This window comes from Salvelinus alpinus, chromosome 3 (genome assembly GCF_045679555.1).
Source record: "Salvelinus alpinus chromosome 3, SLU_Salpinus.1, whole genome shotgun sequence".
Classification (NCBI taxonomy): Eukaryota; Metazoa; Chordata; class Actinopteri; order Salmoniformes; family Salmonidae; genus Salvelinus; species Salvelinus alpinus.
Genome location: NC_092088.1, coordinates 8,104,013 through 8,122,460, shown reverse-complemented (window position 1 = coordinate 8,122,460; position 18,448 = coordinate 8,104,013). Strand labels below are relative to the sequence as shown.

The following is an 18,448-nucleotide window of genomic DNA, read 5'->3' as shown; positions in this document are numbered from 1 at the left end:
CATCCAGCCCGGTAGAGACAGCGGAGGTGACCTCTCATCCAGCCCAGTGGAGACAGCGGATGTGACCTGTCATCCAGCCAGGTAGAGACAGCGGATGTGACCTGTCATCCAGCCAGGTAGAGACAGCGAAGGTGACCTGTCATCCAGCCAGGTAGAGACAACGGAGATGACCTGTCATCCAGCCCGGTAGAGACAGCGGAGGTGACCTGTCATCCAGCCCGGTAGAGACAGCGGAGGAAACCTGTCATCCAGCCCGGTAGAGACAGCGGAGGTGACCTGTCATCCAGCCCGGTAGAGACAGCAGAGGTGACCTGTCATCCAGCCAGGTAGAGACAGCGGAGGTGACCTGTCATCCAGCCCGGTAGAGACAGCGGAGGTGACCTCTCATCCAGCCCAGTGGAGACAGCGGATGTGACCTGTCATCCAGCCAGGTAGAGACAGCGGAGGTGACCTGTCAGCCAGACAGGTAGAGACAGCGAAGGTGACCTGTCATCCAGCCAGGTAGAGACAGCGAAGGTGACCTGTCATCCAGCCAGGTAGAGACAGCGGAGGTGACCTGTCATCCAGCCAGGTAGAGACAGCGAAGGTGACCTGTCATCCAGCCAGGTAGAGACAACGGAGGTGACCTGTCATCCAGCCCGGTAGAGACAGCGGAGGTGACCTGTCATCCAGCCCGGTAGAGACAGCAGAGGTGACCTGTCATCCAGCCAGGTAGAGACAGCGGAGGTGACCTGTCATCCAGCCCGGTAGAGACAGCGGAGGTGACCTCTCATCCAGCCCAGTGGAGACAGCGGATGTGACCTGTCATCCAGCCAGGTAGAGACAGCGGAGTGAACCTGTCAGCCAGACAGGTAGAGACAGCGAAGGTGACCTGTCATCCAGCCAGGTAGAGACAGCGAAGGTGACCTGTCATCCAGCCAGGTAGAGACAACGGAGGTGACCTGTCATCCAGCCCGGTAGAGACAGCGGAGGTGACCTGTCATCCAGCCCGGTAGAGACAGCGGAGGTAACCTGTCATCCAGCCCGGTAGAGACAGCGGAGGTGACCTGTCATCCAGCCCGGCAGAGACAACGGAGGTAACCTGTCATCCAGCCCGGTAGAGACAGCGGAGATGACCTGTCATCCAGCCCGGTAGAGACAACAGAGGTGACCTGTCATCCAGCCTGGTAGAGAAAGCAGAGGTGACCTGTCATCCAGCCCAGTAGAGACAGCAAGGGGACCTGTCATCCAGCCCGGTAGAGACAGCGGAGATGACCTGTCATCCAGCCCAGTAGAGACAGCAGAGGTGACCTGTCATCCAGCCCAGTAGAGACAGCAGAGGTGACCTGTCATCCAGCCCAGTAGAGACAGCAGAGGTGACCTGTCATCCAGCCCGGTAGAGACAGCAGAGGTGACCTGTCATCCAGCCCAGTAGAGACAGCAGAGGTGACCTGTCATCCAGCCCAGTAGAGACAGCAGAGGTGACCTGCCATCCAGCCCAGTAGAGACAGCAGAGATGACCTGTCATCCAGCCCAGTAGAGACAGCAGAGGTGACCTGTCATCCAGCCCAGTAGAGACAGCAGAGGTGACCTGTCATCCAGCCCGGTAGAGACAGCAGAGGTGACCTGTCATCCAGCCCAGTAGAGACAGCAGAGGTGACCTGTCATCCAGCCCAGTAGAGACAGCAGAGATGACCTGTCATCCAGCCCAGTAGAGACAGTAGAGGTGACCTGTCATCCAGCCAGGTAGAGGCAGCAGAGGTGACCTGTCATCCAGCACGGTAGAGACAGCAGAGGTGACCTGTCATCCAGCTCGGTAGAGACAGTAGAGGTGACCTGTCATCCAGCCAGGTAGAGACAGCAGAGGTGACCTGTCATCCAGCCCGGTAGAGACAGTAGAGGTGACCTGTCATCCAGCCCGGTAGAGACAGTAGAGATGACCTGTCATCCAGCCCAGTAGAGACAGTAGAGGTGACCTGTCATCCAGCCCGGTAGAGACAGCAGAGGTGACCTGTCATCCAGCCCAGTAGAGACAGCAGAGGTGACCTGTCATCCAGCCCGGTAGAGACAGCAGAGGTGACCTGTCATCCAGCCCGGTAGAGGCAGCAGAGGTGACCTGTCATCCAGCCCAGTAGAGACAGTAGAGGTGACCTGTCCTCCAGCCAGGTAGAGACAGTAGAGGTGACCTGTCATCCAGCCCGGTAGAGGCAGCAGAGATGACCTGTCATCCAGCCAGGTAGAGACAGTAGAGATGACCTGTCATCCAGCCAGGTAGAGACAGTAGAGATGACCTGTCATCCAGCCCAGTAGAGACAGTAGAGATGACCTGTCATCCAGCCCAGTAGAGACAGTAGAGATGACCTGTCATCCAGCCCAGTAGAGACAGTAGAGATGACCTGTCATCCAGCCCAGTAGAGGCAGCAGATCATGTTCCAACTTCTCATTTGAAATCTCACACCTTATTTCTGATTATGACCTTCGACCCTATTTCATCATCTCTAGTCTACAGCACATTTTCTCAACTGTTTCCTACTTGGTGCCAGGTAGCCTAGCGGTTAGAGCGTTGGGCCTGTAACCAAAATGGTTGCTGGTTTGAATCCCCGAGCTGACAAGGTAAAAGAATCTGTCGTTCTGCTCATTGAGCAAGGCAGTTAACCCACTGTTCCCCGCACCTCTCTGATTCAGAGGGGTTGGGTTAAATGAGGAAGACACATTTCAGTTGAATACATTCAGTTGTACAACTGACTAGGTATCTCCCTCTCTCTCCCTCCCCTACTCCTCACCTCCCATGCTTCTTCTCCTACCCATCTCTGTCTGTCTTCTTCCCCCCCTCCTTCCCTCTCTCTTCTTCCCTCCCTCTCTCTGTCTCTCCTCCTCCCCTGGCCCCTTCCTTCTCTCTCTCCCTTCCCATGTCTCACCTCCCATGCCCCTTGGTGTGTCTGTGTCTTGAGGGTGAGGGTCCAGTCTGGTGTTGGGGTATCTAGCTGGGCACAGTGTGGCAGAGTGAGGACCACAGGTCGACTCAGCAGCATGCCTGATGGACCACAGCTCACCACCGGGCTCAGCACTGTCTGACTGCCCTCCGACGGCAACCTGCAATAACACATAGTAATAACATGTTAATAACACATATTAGTAATAACACTGTCTGACTGCCCTCCGACGGCAACCTGCAATAACACATAGTAATAACATGTTAATAACACATATTAGTAATAACACTGTCTGACTGCCCTTCGACGGTAACCTGGTTAATAACACATAGTAATAACATGTTAATAACACATAGTAATAACACTGTCTGACTGCCCTCCGACGGTAACCTGGTTAATAACACATAGTAATAACATGTTAATAACACATATTAGTAATAACACTGTCTGACTGCCCTCCGACGGTAACCTGGTTAATAACACATAGTAATAACATGTTAATAACACATATTAGTAATAACACTGTCTGACTGCCCTCCGACGGTAACCTGGTTAATAACACATAGTAATAACATGTTAATAACACATATTAGTAATAACACTGTCTCATCCATGACCTCTGACGGTAACCTACAATAACACATAGTAATAACATGTTAATAACACATAGTAATAACATGTTAATAACACATATTAGTAATAACACTGTCTGACTGCCCTCCGACGGCAACCTGCAATAACACATAGTAATAACATGTTAATAACACATAGTAATAACATGTTAATAACACATAGTAATAACATGTTAATAACACATAGTAATAACATGTTAATAACACATAGTAATAACATGTTAATAACACATAGTAATAACATGTTAATAACACTGTCTCATCCATGACCTCCGACAGTAACCTAGAAGAACCACAGAGACTAGAATACCAGTGTCCTTTTTAAACGATTGTTTACTTTACCATACCACTTCAACAAAAGCTTCAGCAACTAGATTGGATATCGACATTTGAGATGGCCTGATCGTAGTGAGACTGCATGCATAATGTCACTTAAACCTCTACCGCTTCTCTCTCCCGGACCCGGGATCCTCCTCATCAAAAAAGCTGACTAGCATAGCCTAGCCTAACGGGACAGGGTCAAAGCTGATCAACAGTACTTTAGAGTGAACATGTCACAGAGAACTTATGAACTGAAAATCAGTGGTGGGAAAAAACGACTCAAACGTCATACTTGAGTCGGCCAGATCAGAGGCAGAAGGGATGACCAAGGATGTTTTCTTGATGAGTGTGTGAATTTGACCATTTTCCTATCAAAATGTAACGAGTACTTTTTGGTTGTCAGGGAAAATGTACGGAGTAAAAAGTAAAAGTTGTCAAAAATATAAATAGTAAAGTAAAGTACAGATACCCCCCCAAAAATGACGTAAGTAATACTTTAACTTCTTAGCGCTAGGGGTCAACGTGCCCAACGTAAACGGACATTTTCTCTGGCCCAGATCGTAGAATATGCATATAATTTACAGATTAGGATAGAAAACATTCCAAAGTTTCCAAAACTGTCAAAATTTATTGTCTGTGAGTATAACAATACTTATTCTGCAAGCGAAAACCTGAGAAAATGTAACCCGGAAGTGATATTTAAAAATCGGTGTTCCCTGGCCCGTCTAACCTCCATTTAAAGGGGTATCAACCAGATTCCTTTTCCAATGGCTTTCTCAGGCTGTGACCAGGCTTTAGACATAGTTTCAGGCTTTTATTTTGAAAAATGAGCGACATTTTTCAAAAGTAGTCCGGTGTCCTCTGAATATTTCCTGTGCGCGAGGAGCTCCCCATTTTCCGTTTCTCTCTTAAAGAATAGGTTATGGTCCGTTTGAAATATTATCGATTATGTTTGTTAAAAACAACCTGAGGATTGATTATTAAAAACATTTGACATGTTTCTACGACCATTACGGATACTTTTTGGAATTTGGCTTTGGTTTTCTCAACATAATGCGCAACCCAAATGGCGTTTTTTTGTGACAAAAGTAATATTTATCGAACAAAAATAACATTTGTTGTGTAACTGGGAGTCTCGTGAGTGGAAACATCCGAAGATGATCAAAGGTAAGCGATTAATTTTATTGCTTTTCTGACTTTCGTGACCTAGGGGAAAAACTGTGTGTGTGTGTGTGTGTGTGTGTGTGTGTAGGTGTGTAGGTGTGTAGGTGTGTGGGTGTGTGTGGGTGTGTAGGTGTGTGTGTGTGTGTGTGTGTGTAGGTGTGTGTGTAGGTTACCTTGGATGAGTTTACTTACGTGGTTTTCTCCCACTTGTTGATGGTGAGGTAGATCTCATAGAACTTCCCCTGAGGAATAGTACCTGATGGAACCAACAGACTCACACCTGGAGAGAGAGGAGGGAGAGGAGAGAGGAGAGAGAGAGAGATAGATGAGAGAGAGGTGAGAGGGGTGAGAGGAGAGAGAGAGGAGAGAGGGGGGAGAGGAGAGAGAGAAGAGAGGAGAGAGAGAGAGAGGAGAGGGGAGGAGAGAGAGGGGAGAGGAGAGAGAGAGAGAGAGAGGAGAGAGGGGAGGAGAGGAGAGGAGAGAGAGAAGAGAGGAGAGAGAGAGAGAGAGAGGGGGGGAGAGGAGAGAGAGGAGAGAGAGGGGAGAGAGGAGAGAGAGAGAGGAGAGGAGAGTGAGAAGAGAGAGAGGAGAGGGGAGGAGAGCGAGGGGAGGAGAGAGAGGAGAGAGAGAGAGCGAGGAGAGGGGAGGAGAGAGAGAGAGCGAGGAGAGGGGAGGAGAGAGATGGGAGAGAGGAGAGAGAGAGAGAGAGGAGAGAGGGGAGGAGAGGAGAGGAGAGGAGAGGAGAGAGAGAGAGAGAGAGAGAGAGGGGAGAGGGGAGAGGGGAGGAGAGAGTAGAGAGAGAGAGAGAGAGAGAGAGGGGAGGAGAGATAGGGGAGAGAGGAGAGAGTGAGAGAGAGAGAGAGAGAGAGGGGAGGAGAGAGGAGAGAAAGACAGAGGAAAGAAATAGAAGGAGAGACAGAGGAAAGAAAGAGAAAGAGAGAGATTGAGGGAGAGGAGAGAAAGGAGAGAGAGAGAGGGGGAAAGAGAGAGAGACAGACATAGAGGAGAGAGAGAGATAGAAAGAGAAGAGCGAGGGAAAGAGAGAGAGGTTGAGAAGTTATTAGTTAATAGCTTCTCTGTGTGTGGTTAGTAGGTTGTTACCTGTTTGTGAGAGAATAATTAGGTGTGTAGCCGTTTACCTGCTTATGTGTGTGCGATGATTATGTTTGTGAGTGATTCATTAGGTGTGTGTACGTGAGTGTGTAGCCTGTCTTTGTGTGATTCAGTGTGTCACCTGTGTGTGTATATATGACAGTGTGTTACATGAGTGTGTGTGTGTGTGTGTGTGTGTGTGTGTGTGTGTGTGTGTGTGTGTGTGTGTGTGTGTGTGTGTGTGTGTGTGTGTGTGTGTGTGTGTGTGTGTGTGTGTGTGTGTGTGTGTGTGTGTGTGTGTGTGTGTGTGTGATAGTGTGTGTGTGTGTTACATGAGTGTGTGTGTGTGTGTGTATGATATGACTGCGTGTAGCCCACCTGTGTTAGGGATGGTAAGGCGTCCCCCCAGGTTGCCCAGGGTAACGGAGGTGCTGTGGCCAGCCTCTCTGGACAGTGTATGATCCCCGTCTCTGTCAAGGTCACATTCAAGTTCCAAGTGTCACTACACACACATAGCAGTCAATATAAACTGTTGTGTGTTAACTGTGTTGGGGATGGTGTGTGTATCTTACCTGTCCCGTACCATGGTGACCCCCATGCCAACATGTTTCAGGCTGAGGATCTCAGGGTCACTGTGGCCCTCTGCTGGTAACTCCAGGGATGACAGGTTAGATGAGTTGTACACCTTTATTTTAGAAAAAAAACCAACATACACTGAACAAAAAATATACAGAACAAAAAATATACAGAACAAAAATATACATGCAACAATTTACATGATTTTACTGAGTTACAGTTAATATAAAGAAGTCATTCGATTGAAATTAATTAATTCAGCCCTAATCTGTGGATTTCACATGACTGGGCAGGGGCGAGAGGAGAGAGGAGAGAGGAGAGAGGAGAGAGAGAGAGAGAGAGAGAGAGAGAGAGAGAGAGAGAGAGAGAGAGAGAGAGAGAGAGAGAGAGAGAGAGAGAGAGAGAGAGAGAGAGAGGGAGGGAGGGAGGGAGGGAGGGAGGGAGGGAGAGGGAGGGAGGAGAGAGAGAGGGAGGGAGGGAGGGAGAGAGAAAGAGAGAGAGGTTTAGATACGTTTATTAGTTAATAGCTTCTGTATGTGTGGTTAATTCAGCCCTAATCTATGGATTTCACATGATTGGGCAGCGATGAGAATAGAACAGTTCTGAGATCTTTAATTTCATGAAACATGGGATCAACACTTTACATGTTGAGTTTATATTTTTGTTCAGTATAAATTATAAGCCTTAAAATAGGACATTATAAATGCTGACACAGGCTGTAAGTAAAGTACTGTGTTACCATTTGAATCTATTGAGTTTTCAGTACATTCACTCATTCATGTTTCATTCACAGTACATTCACTCATTCATGTTTCATTCACAGTACATTCACTCATTCATGTTTCATTCACAGTACATTCACTCATTCATGTTTCATTCACAGTACATTCACTCATTCATGTTTCATTCACAGTACATTCACTCATTCATGTTTCATTCACAGTACATTCACTCATTCATGTTTCATTCACAGTACATTCACTCATTAATGTTTCATTCACAGTACAGAGCGAGCTCTGTTCCATCTCACTTCTGAAGACAAAGGAATTCTCCGGTTGGAACATTATTGAAGATTTATGTTAATTAAAAACATCCTAAAGATTGATTCAATACATCGTTTGACATGTTTCTACTGACTGTTACGGAACTTTTTGACATTTCATCTGCTTTTAGTGAACGCGCATCGTGACGTTGGATTTGTTTACCAAACACGCTAACAAAAATAGCTATTTGAACATAAATGATGGACATTACCGAACAAAACGAACATTTCTTGTGGAAGTGGGAGTCCTGGGAGTGCATTCTGACGAAGCAAAGGTAAGTGAAGATTTATAATGCTATTCCTAAGAAGTTATTAACGTTGGCTAAATAATATTAAATGTATTAAATCAAAATGGCTATCTTCTTTTCATTTGTATGAGTTTACAAATATACACCAAACATACACCATACACCATACATCATACACCAAACATACACCAAACATACACCAAACATACACCATATACACGATTCAACAAACACCATACACCAACCATACAACTTACACCAACCATACACCATACACCATACACCATACACCAAACACCAAACACCAACCATAAACAAACAATACACCAAACACCAACACACACCATACACCATACACCCACCATACACCATACACCATACACCAAACACCAAACATACACCAACCATACACCAACCATACACCATACACCAACCATACACCATACACCAAACACCACCCACCATACACCAAAAACTAACCATATACAATACACCATACACCAAACACCAACCACACACTATACACCAAACACCAACCATACACCATACACCAACCATACACCATACACCAAACACCACCCACCATACACCAAAAACTAACCATATACAATACAACATACACCAAACACCAACACACACCATACACCAAACACCAACCATACACCATACACCAACCATACACCATACACCAAACACCACCCACCATACACCAAAAACTAACCATATACAATACACCATACACCAAACACCAACCACACACTATACACCAAACACCATACACCATATAACCATACACCACACAGCATACACCATACACCATATAACCATACACCACACAGCATACACTATACACCATATAACCATACACCACACAGCATACACCATACAGCATACACTATACACCAAACACCATACACCACACACCATGCATCAAACACCATACATACATCAAATAGGTCTATTATACCATAAAATGTCAACATGTTTTTCTAAGCCACTCTGCTTCTGCTTGGGGTCTAAAGCACTTTGCTGATGTAAAAATGGCTTTATAAATACATTTGATTGACCTGAATTCACACACACACACACACACACACACACACACACACACACACACACACACACACACACACACACACACACACACACACACACACACACACACACACACACACACACACACACACACACACACACACACACACACACACACACAAACACACACACACACCTTGATCTTGAGGCTGGGCAGGGGGTCCAACAGGGGAGACGTTGTCATGGGGATCTTGTGGTGACCATCGTTGGCACCCTGCCGCAGGGAGAAGAGAGGATCCCTGAAGGTACCCGCTGTGGCTGTCAGGTCCGGGGGCGCAGAGGGGTGGAGGAGGTGAGGGTTGTCTGCAGGACGAGTTGAGTTTTGGTAGCAGTGGATAGCCAGGTTCAGATATCATAGCCACCAGGTAAACAACAACATGTTGAGGAGAGACAGACAGGTAATGGATGAGACTATATTGATTACTTGAAGATCAAAGTAAGATAATCAGTGGTCTAGTTTAGAAAGCTTAGGAGCAACCTGAGGTAGTTAGGAGCAAACTGAGGTAGTTAGGAGCAAACTGAGGTGGTTAGGAACAAACTGAGGTAGTTAAGAGCAAACTGAGGTAGTTAAGAGCAAACTGAGGTAGTTAGGAGCAAACGGTGGTAGTTAGGAGCAAACGGAGGTGGTTAGGAGCAAACTGAGGTAGTTAAGAGCAAACTGAGGTAGTTAAGAGCAAACTGAGGTAGTTAGGAGCAAACGGTGGTAGTTAGGAGCAAACGGAGGTGGTTAGGAGCAAACGGAGGTAGTTAAGAGCAAACTGAGGTAGTTAGGAGCAAACTGAGGTGGTTAGGAGCAAACGGAGGTAGTTAGGAGCAAACTGAGGTAGTTAAGAGCAAACTGAGGTGGTTAGGAGCAAACTGAGGTGGTTAGGAGCAAACTGAGGTAGTTAGGAGTAAACTGAGGTGGTTAGGAGCAAACTGAGGTGTAGACATGTAACTACTAATGTTGAGGGAAGACTAGCTGATAGTCTGGAGTTTGGAGATCAAGAACAGCTCAAAAAAGGTGATAAAAATAATTGAAAGAACAGAGTGAGAAAGAGAGAAAGGTAGAAACTGATTACTTTAAGATCAAAGTAGGAGAATAGGCCATCTAGTTTCAGAAAGCAGAGAGAACTATCCTTGTGGAACTAGATGTCTAACCTAGATGACATGAGACAGCACACTGTGGTGGACTCACCCTGTCTGGGTTTGTAGTTGCCGGGCTGGAAGGCTGTGGTGAGGGCGGAGGAGGAGTCAGTGATATCGCCGTGGAGATGGCGACAGTTGCGTCGGTATGCCAACACCCCCACACACAGCACCAGCACCACACACAGTAACAGCGCCCCCACCAGGCCAGCGTACACTGTTACACCCATACCAGGGTCCAACGCTGAGAAAGAGAGAGAAAGAGAGAGAGAGAGAGAGACAGAGACAGAGTGAGAGAGAGAGAGAGAGAGAGAGAGAGAGAGAGAGAGAGAGAGAGAGAGAAAGAGAGAGAGAGAGAGAGAGAGAGAGAGAGAGAGAGAGAGAGAGAGAGAGAGAGAGAGAGAGAGAGAGAGAGAGAGAGAGAGAGAGAGAGAGAGAGGGTTAGGGCATTGCATGAACACACAGACACACACAAAAAGAAAGGACAAGCAGACAGCCTTCTGAACAAGTTGAACCAGTCTAACAGGATCTATGCTCCTTCAACCTTTCTCCTGTCAGAAGACACTGTCCTTGAGAGCTCTGAAGAACAACAGCAAATATTGTATGATTGCAGTAGACGGTTGTTGTCATTGTTGAGTTGTTGAAGGTGAAAACCTTCAGTTCTCCCACTACACCTCCTCGCCTGCAGGGGTAGCTGTTGTCTGTCTACACTAGGAACTTTGGGTAAAGGAGGGGAGGGGAGGGGGGCCAGGGATTAAACCTCACCAGCTCCCTGTTCTCTCCTCTCCTCTCCTCTCCTCTCCTCTCCTCTCCTCTCCTCTCCTCTCCTCTCCTCTCCTCTCCTCTCCTCTCCTCTCCTCTCCTCTCCTCTCCTCTCCTCTCCTCTCCTCCTTTCCCCACGTACTAACCTCCTCTCCTCTCCTCTCCTCTCCTCTCCTCTCCTCTCCTCTCCTCTCCTCTCCTCTCCTCTCCTCTCCTCTCCTCTCCTCTCCTCTCTCCTGCTGTGTGATTGTTTCTGACTAGCCTTGGCCTGCTTAGCCCTGACTCCACCACACGAACACAGAAAGAGTCAACACCAGCGTAAAATAACACAGGAGGAGAGACAGAGAGGAGTGGAGAACAGAGGAGCTGAGGTATTATATATGGGAAGATAAAAGGTGATTAAGAAGAGAAACAGGACTAGAAGTGAGAGGAGGGAAAGAGGGGAGGGACAGGAAGAGAGGAGGAGAGGGGAAGAGAGGAGAGGAGAGGGGAAGAGGAGAGGAGGGAAGGAGAGGGGGGAAGGAGAGAGGAGGGAAGGAGAGGGGAGAAGGAGAGAAGGGAAGGAGAGAGGAGGGAAGGAGAGGGGGGAAGGAGAGAGGAGGGAAGGAGAGGGGGAAGGAGAGAGGAGGGAAGGAGAGGGGGGAAGGAGAGAGGAGGGAAGGAGAGGGGAGAAGGAGAGAAGGGAAGGAGAGAGGAGGGAAGGAGAGGGGAGAAGGAGAGAAGGGATGGGGAGAGGACGGGAGAAAGAAAGGGGAAGGGAGGAGGAGAAGGGAAGAGTAGAGGAGAGAGGAGTAGAAAGGACGAGAGGAGGAGAGGAGGAGAGAAGTATTCAGAGGACAGACAAAGCATAGAATGTACAGACTAAAGTAGGAGAGAAGGAAAAGGTAGAAGAGGAGAGCCTGAGGCAGGCGCAGCGGAGGAGCGGAGTGGAGCTCGCACGCTCACGTGGTGCGACAGGACCGAATCAGACAGCCGTCCTTACTTATTACCACGGGAACGGAACAATAGCGAATTAGCGGCATTACTGCAGAGCGTCTTCCCCTGAGCCCATGTCACATCCAGCTGAAGAACATTATCATCACATGTACTGTAAAATATATGACTATATATTATTGATGACTTAAAACCAGATATAAGATCAGGTTTAGGTCCCTCAACAAGTCTTACTGTTCTACTGCTTTTAAAAATAAATTATTGAGATCATACAGGTAACTGCCAAAATAAAGGAAACACGTGAGTAAATGAGGGATACAAAGTATATTGAAAGCAGGTGCTTCCACACAGGTGAGGTTCCTGAGGTAATGCTTAGGGTCACGTATAAAAATGCTGGGCAGGCCATTATTTTGGGCCTCCTTGTCTACGCCCTCATAGGATGACATTTCCCCCAATTCACGGGGGGCACGAGCGGTCACTGAATGGTTAGATGGACATGAAAAACTATGTAAACCATATGCCCTGGCCGTCTCAGTCGCCAGATCTCAACCTAATTAAAACACTAAATGGGAGATTCTGGAACGGCGCCTGAGACAACGTTTTCCGTCACCGTCAACAAAACACTAAATGATGTCATTTCCCGCGGAAGGAGGAAGCAAGGATTTGAAGGCTGTTAGCCAGACACAGACCACATCTGCTCAGCCTTTACTGTCGAGCCCTGTCCACTCGACCACGTCAGAACTGTGTTACGGGTTCAACCGCGGTTCTTTGGTTCAGAGCCTTGTGCTACTCTCTCAGAGTTGACAAACTGGACAAGACTGGACAACAGACATAACCAGGGTGGACAACAGGCATAACCAGGGTGGACAACATATATAACCAGGGTGGACAACAGACATAACCAGGGTGGACAACAGGCATAACCAGGGTGGACAACAGACATAACCAGGGTGGACAACAGGCATAACCAGGGTGGACAACATATATAACCAGGGTGGACAACAGATATAACCAGGGTGGACAACAGGCATAACCAGGGTGGACAACAGACATAACCAGGGTGGACAACAGACATAACCAGGGTGGACAACAGGCATAACCAGGGTGGACAACAGACATAACCAGGGTGGACAACAGGCATAACCAGGGTGGACAACAGACATAACCAGGGTGGACAACAGACATAACCAGGGTGGACAACAGGCATAACCAGGGTGGACAACAGACATAACCAGGGTGGACAACATATATAACCAGGGTGGACAACATATATAACCAGGGTGGACAACAGGCATAACCAGGGTGGACAACAGACATAACCAGGGTGGACAACAGACATAACCAGGGTGGACAACAGATATAACCAGGGTGGACAACATATATAACCAGGGTGGACAACAGGCATAACCAGGGTGGACAACAGATATAACCAGGGTGGACAACAGATATAACCAGGGTGGACAACAGATATAACCAGGGTGGACAACAGATATAACCAGGGTGGACAACATATATAACCAGGGTGGACAACAGGCATAACCAGGGTGGACAACAGACATAACCAGGGTGGACAACAGATATAACCAGGGTGGACAACATATATAACCAGGGTGGACAACAGGCATAACCAGGGTGGACAACAGATATAACCAGGGTGGACAACAGATATAACCAGGGTGGACAACAGACATAACCAGGGTGGACAACAGACATATCCAGGGTGGACAACAGACATAACCAGGGTGGACAACAGACATAACCAGGGTGGACAACATATATAACCAGGGTGGACAACATATATAACCAGGGTGGACAACAGACATAACCAGGGTGGACAACATACATATCCAGGGTGGACAACAGACATAACCAGGGTGGACAACAGACATATCCAGGGTGGACAACAGACATAACCAGGGTGGACAACAGACATAACCAGGGTGGACAACATATATAACCAGGGTGGACCACATATATAACCAGGGTGGACAACAGACATAACCAGGGTGGACAACAGACATATCCAGGGTGGACAACAGACATAACCAGGGTGGACAACAGACATAACCAGGGTGGACAACATATATAACCAGGGTGGACAACATATATAACCAGGGTGGACAACAGACATAACCAGGGTGGACAACATATATAACCAGGGTGGACCACATATATAACCAGGGTGGACAACATATATAACCAGGGTGGACAACAGACATAACCAGGGTGGACAACAGACATATCCAGGGTGGACAACAGACATATCCAGGGTGGACAACAGATATAACCAGGGTGGACAACATATATAACCAGGGTGGACAACATAGATAACCAGGGTGGACAACATATATAACCAGGGTGGACAACATATATAACCAGGGTGGACAACAGACATAACCAGGGTGGACAACAGGCATAACCAGGGTGGACAACAGACATAACCAGGGTGGACAACATATATAACCAGGGTGGACAACATATATAACCAGGGTGGACAACAGATATAACCAGGGTGGACAACAGATATAACCAGGGTGGACAACAGATATAACCAGGGTGGACAACATATATAACCAGGGTGGACAACATATATAACCAGGGTGGACAACATATATAACCAGGGTGGACAACAGACATAACCAGGGTGGACAACAGATATAACCAGGGTGGACAACATATATAACCAGGGTGGACAACAGACATAACCAGGGTGGACAACAGATATAACCAGGGTGGACAACATATATAACCAGGGTGGACAACATATATAACCAGGGTGGACAACATATATAACCAGGGTGGACAACAGACATAACCAGGGTGGACAACAGATATAACCAGGGTGGACAACAGATATAACCAGGGTGGACAACAGATATAACCAGGGTGGACAACATATATAACCAGGGTGGACAACAGACATAACCAGGGTGGACAACATATATAACCAGGGTGGACAACATATATAACCAGGGTGGACAACAGACATAACCAGGGTGGACAACAGATATAACCAGGGTGGACAACATATATAACCAGGGTGGACAACAGACATAACCAGGGTGGACAACAGATATAACCAGGGTGGACAACATATATAACCAGGGTGGACAACATATATAACCAGGGCGGACAACATATATAACCAGGGTGGACAACATATATAACCAGGGTGGACAACATATATAACCAGGGTGGACAACAGATATAACCAGGGTGGACAACAGATATAACCAGGGTGGACAACATATATAACCAGGGTGGACAACAGACATAACCAGGGTGGACAGGAAGGTGAGGTGAGGCTGTATTTGCCTCTCAAATGCCACCCTATTCCCTATGTAGTGCATTACTTTTGACCAGGGCCAATAGGGTGCCATAGGGCTCTGGTCTAAAGTAGTGCACTATATAGGGAATAGGGTGCCATTGAGGACGTATCCTACAGTGGAGTACATCTGAGGAGACATGAAGGTGTGAGACAGACACATAGGGTGACATTTCCACACAGATTGGACATTACATGCAATGTGTGTGTGTGTGTGTGTGTGTGTGTGTGTGTGTGTGTACAGGCCAGCACATGTGCTATGATGACTCCTTAACTACACACACACACACACACACACACACACACACACACACACACACACACACACACACACACACACACACACACACACACACACACACACACACACACACACACACACACACACACACACACACACACACACACACACACACACGTACGTTTGTTGTATGTAGGCATGCACACTAATGGAAAGACAGCGGGGGCGGGGAGGGGGGTAAACAGGAAGGACACCGTGTAAAGTGATGTAAAGGTGAAAGGTCATGTAGAGGTGAACTTACGATAACTGGCATGTTCAATAGAAGCCTTTTTATCTGTAGAAAACAGAGGGAAAGAGAAGAAGAACATGATCGTGGATGAAGCAGCTAGTTATGCAAATCAACAAGTTTTACAGACGTTGAGAATGAGCACGACTGAGTCCCAAATGGTACCCTGTTCAGTGTCAAGCGCACTACTGTTGAGGGTCCATAATGCTCTGATCAAAAGTAGTGCCCCTAGACAGGGATTTATAGAGTGCCGCTTGGGACAGATCCCCAAGAGAAACTAGCAACACAAAGTCTACCCATAAGTACATCTGAACACAATATCTGTTATCAAAAATAACATTTCACAAAGCCTAGTTGAAAACAAGCATATTATACCAAGTACTAAGCACAGCGTGTGTACACTGTCTCTTCTCTCTCTCTCTCTCTCTCTCTCTATCTCTCTCTCTCTCTCTCTCTGTCTCTCTCTCTCTCTCTCTGTCTCTCTCTCTCTCTCTCTCTGTCTCTCTCTGTCTCTGTCTCTCTCTCTCTCTCTCTCTCTCTTTCTCTCAAGACAATTCAATTCAAGGGTTTAATTGACATGGGAAACATGTGTTAACATTGCCAAAGCAAGTGAAGTAGATATTATACAAAAGTGAAATAAACAATAAAAATGAACAGTAAACATTACACTCACAGAAGTTCCAAAAGAATAAAGACATTTCAAATGTCATATTATGTTTATATATACAGTGTTGTAATGATGTGCAAATAGTTAAAGTACAAAAGGGAAAATAAATAAACATAAATATGGGTTGTATTTACAATGGTGTTTTGTTCTTTACTGGTTGACCTTTTCTTGTGGCAACAGGTCACACATCTTGTTGCTGTGATGGCACACTGTGGAATTTCTCCCAGTAGATATGGGAGTTTATCAAAATTGGATTTGTTTTTAAATTATTTGTGGATCTGTGTAATCTGAGGGAAATATGTGTCTCTAATATGGTCAAACATATATGGTAAAAAAGGAATTGAATTCCTATATGTTAGCAACCAATTCAATTAAAACACTCTGCCCATACATAAAAATTTGTAAGATACTTATTAGCATAAAATGGACAGAAACCAGTCTCAAAATCATTCAATCAATAGCGTTTATTCTCGAGAGTACTGATCATAGTACAATTTACATCAGGTTTGTCACGATCGTCTTGAGGATAATGAGTGGACCAAGGCGCAGCGTGTGAAAAATACATTCTCTTTTATTAGAGAGACGAACAACGAACGAAACACTTATAACAAAACTAAACAAAACAACAAACGACTGTGACGCTACAAACGTTCTACATAGACATTTACCCACAAAACCCAATGCCTATGGCTGCCTTAAATATGGCTCTTAATCAGAGACAATGAACCACAGCTGCCTCTAATTGAGAACCAATCTAGGCAGCCATAGACATACAAACACCTAGACAAGACACTGACCCATTCAACATACAAACCCCTAGACAATCCAAAAACACATACATTCCCCATGTCACACCCTGACCTAACTAAAATAATAAAGAAAACAAAGAATACTAAGGCCAGGGCGTGACAAGGTTATATAATAAAACTGACGTCATAGGTTTTAAAATGTCCTTCCTCCTCTCGGATACAATGGCAGTACAGTTAGCGTTCTTATTTTGTCTGCCACCTGTTAAACAATCTGCAACCAGCCCAAGGTCTCACCCCTCCCTGGGTAGAGACAGCATTTCCTGTAAGGAACACATCATTCTAGCCTGTCTGAAGATAACTCCATTCTTTCTAATAAGGAACACATTATATTCAGCATTATGATTCATAGGTTCATTCATCCATACAGTAACATAGTAGTATTCTGTTTAGTTATAATTCTAAGTCAAATGTATACACATTTTAGTCATTATTCATAAAAATCCCGTAAAAGAAGTGCACCTCAGTTTCCACCTCATTTTGTGGGCAGTGTGCACATAGCCTGTCTTCTCTTGAGAGCCATGTCTGCCTACGGCAGCCTTTCTCAATAGCAAGGCTATGCTCACTGAGTCTGTACATAGTCAAAGCTTTCCTTAAGTTTGGGTCAGTCACAGTGGTCAGGTATTCTGCCACTGTGTACTCTCTGTTTAGGGCCAAATAGCATTCTAGTTTGCTCTGTTTTTTTGGCTGATTCTTTCCAATGTGTCAAGTAATTATCGTTTTGTTTTCTCATGATTTGGTTGGGTCTGTGTGTGTTAGTGTGTCTGTGTGTGTCTGTGTGTGTTATTGTGTCTGTGTGTCTGTGTGTGTTAGTGTGTCTCTGTGTGTGTCTGTGTGTGTTTGTGTGTGTCTGTGTGTGTTATTGTGTCTGTGTGTCTGTGTGTGTTAGTGTGTCTCTGTGTGTGTCTGTGTGTGTTTGTGTGTGTCTGTGTGTGTTATTGTGTCTGTGTGTGTCTGTGTGTGTTGGTGTGTGTCTGTATCATGGCTCTGTATAATACTCTGCGTTGCTGTGAATTTGTTTTGTTCTTGGGGACTGTGAAGAGACCCCTGGTGGCATGTCTTGTGGCGTATGTATGGGTGTCTGAAGAGACCCCTGGTGGCATGTCTTGTGGGGTATGTATGGGTGTCTGAAGAGACCCCTGGTGGCATGTCTTGTGGCGTATGTATGGGTGTCTGAAGAGACCCCTGGTGGCATGTCTTGTGGGGTATGTATGGGTGTCT

The 18,448-nt window shown here is 46.3% G+C and overlaps 1 protein-coding gene across 1 annotated transcript in view; it reads right to left on the bottom strand.

The window, feature by feature from the left end:
- LOC139569964 (netrin receptor UNC5B-b-like) overlaps positions 1-18,448 on the bottom strand; it is a 156,912-nt gene that overhangs the window by 12,433 nt on the left and 126,031 nt on the right. Inside the window, exons 8-14 of the mRNA XM_071391368.1 lie at positions 15,770-15,802; positions 10,260-10,451; positions 9,219-9,385; positions 6,694-6,806; positions 6,500-6,591; positions 5,222-5,309; positions 2,898-3,072 (exon numbers count right to left, since the gene is read on the bottom strand). Coding sequence (XP_071247469.1) covers positions 2,898-3,072; positions 5,222-5,309; positions 6,500-6,591; positions 6,694-6,806; positions 9,219-9,385; positions 10,260-10,451; positions 15,770-15,802 — 860 coding nt within the window. The remainder of the gene's footprint in view (positions 1-2,897; positions 3,073-5,221; positions 5,310-6,499; positions 6,592-6,693; positions 6,807-9,218; positions 9,386-10,259; positions 10,452-15,769; positions 15,803-18,448) is intronic.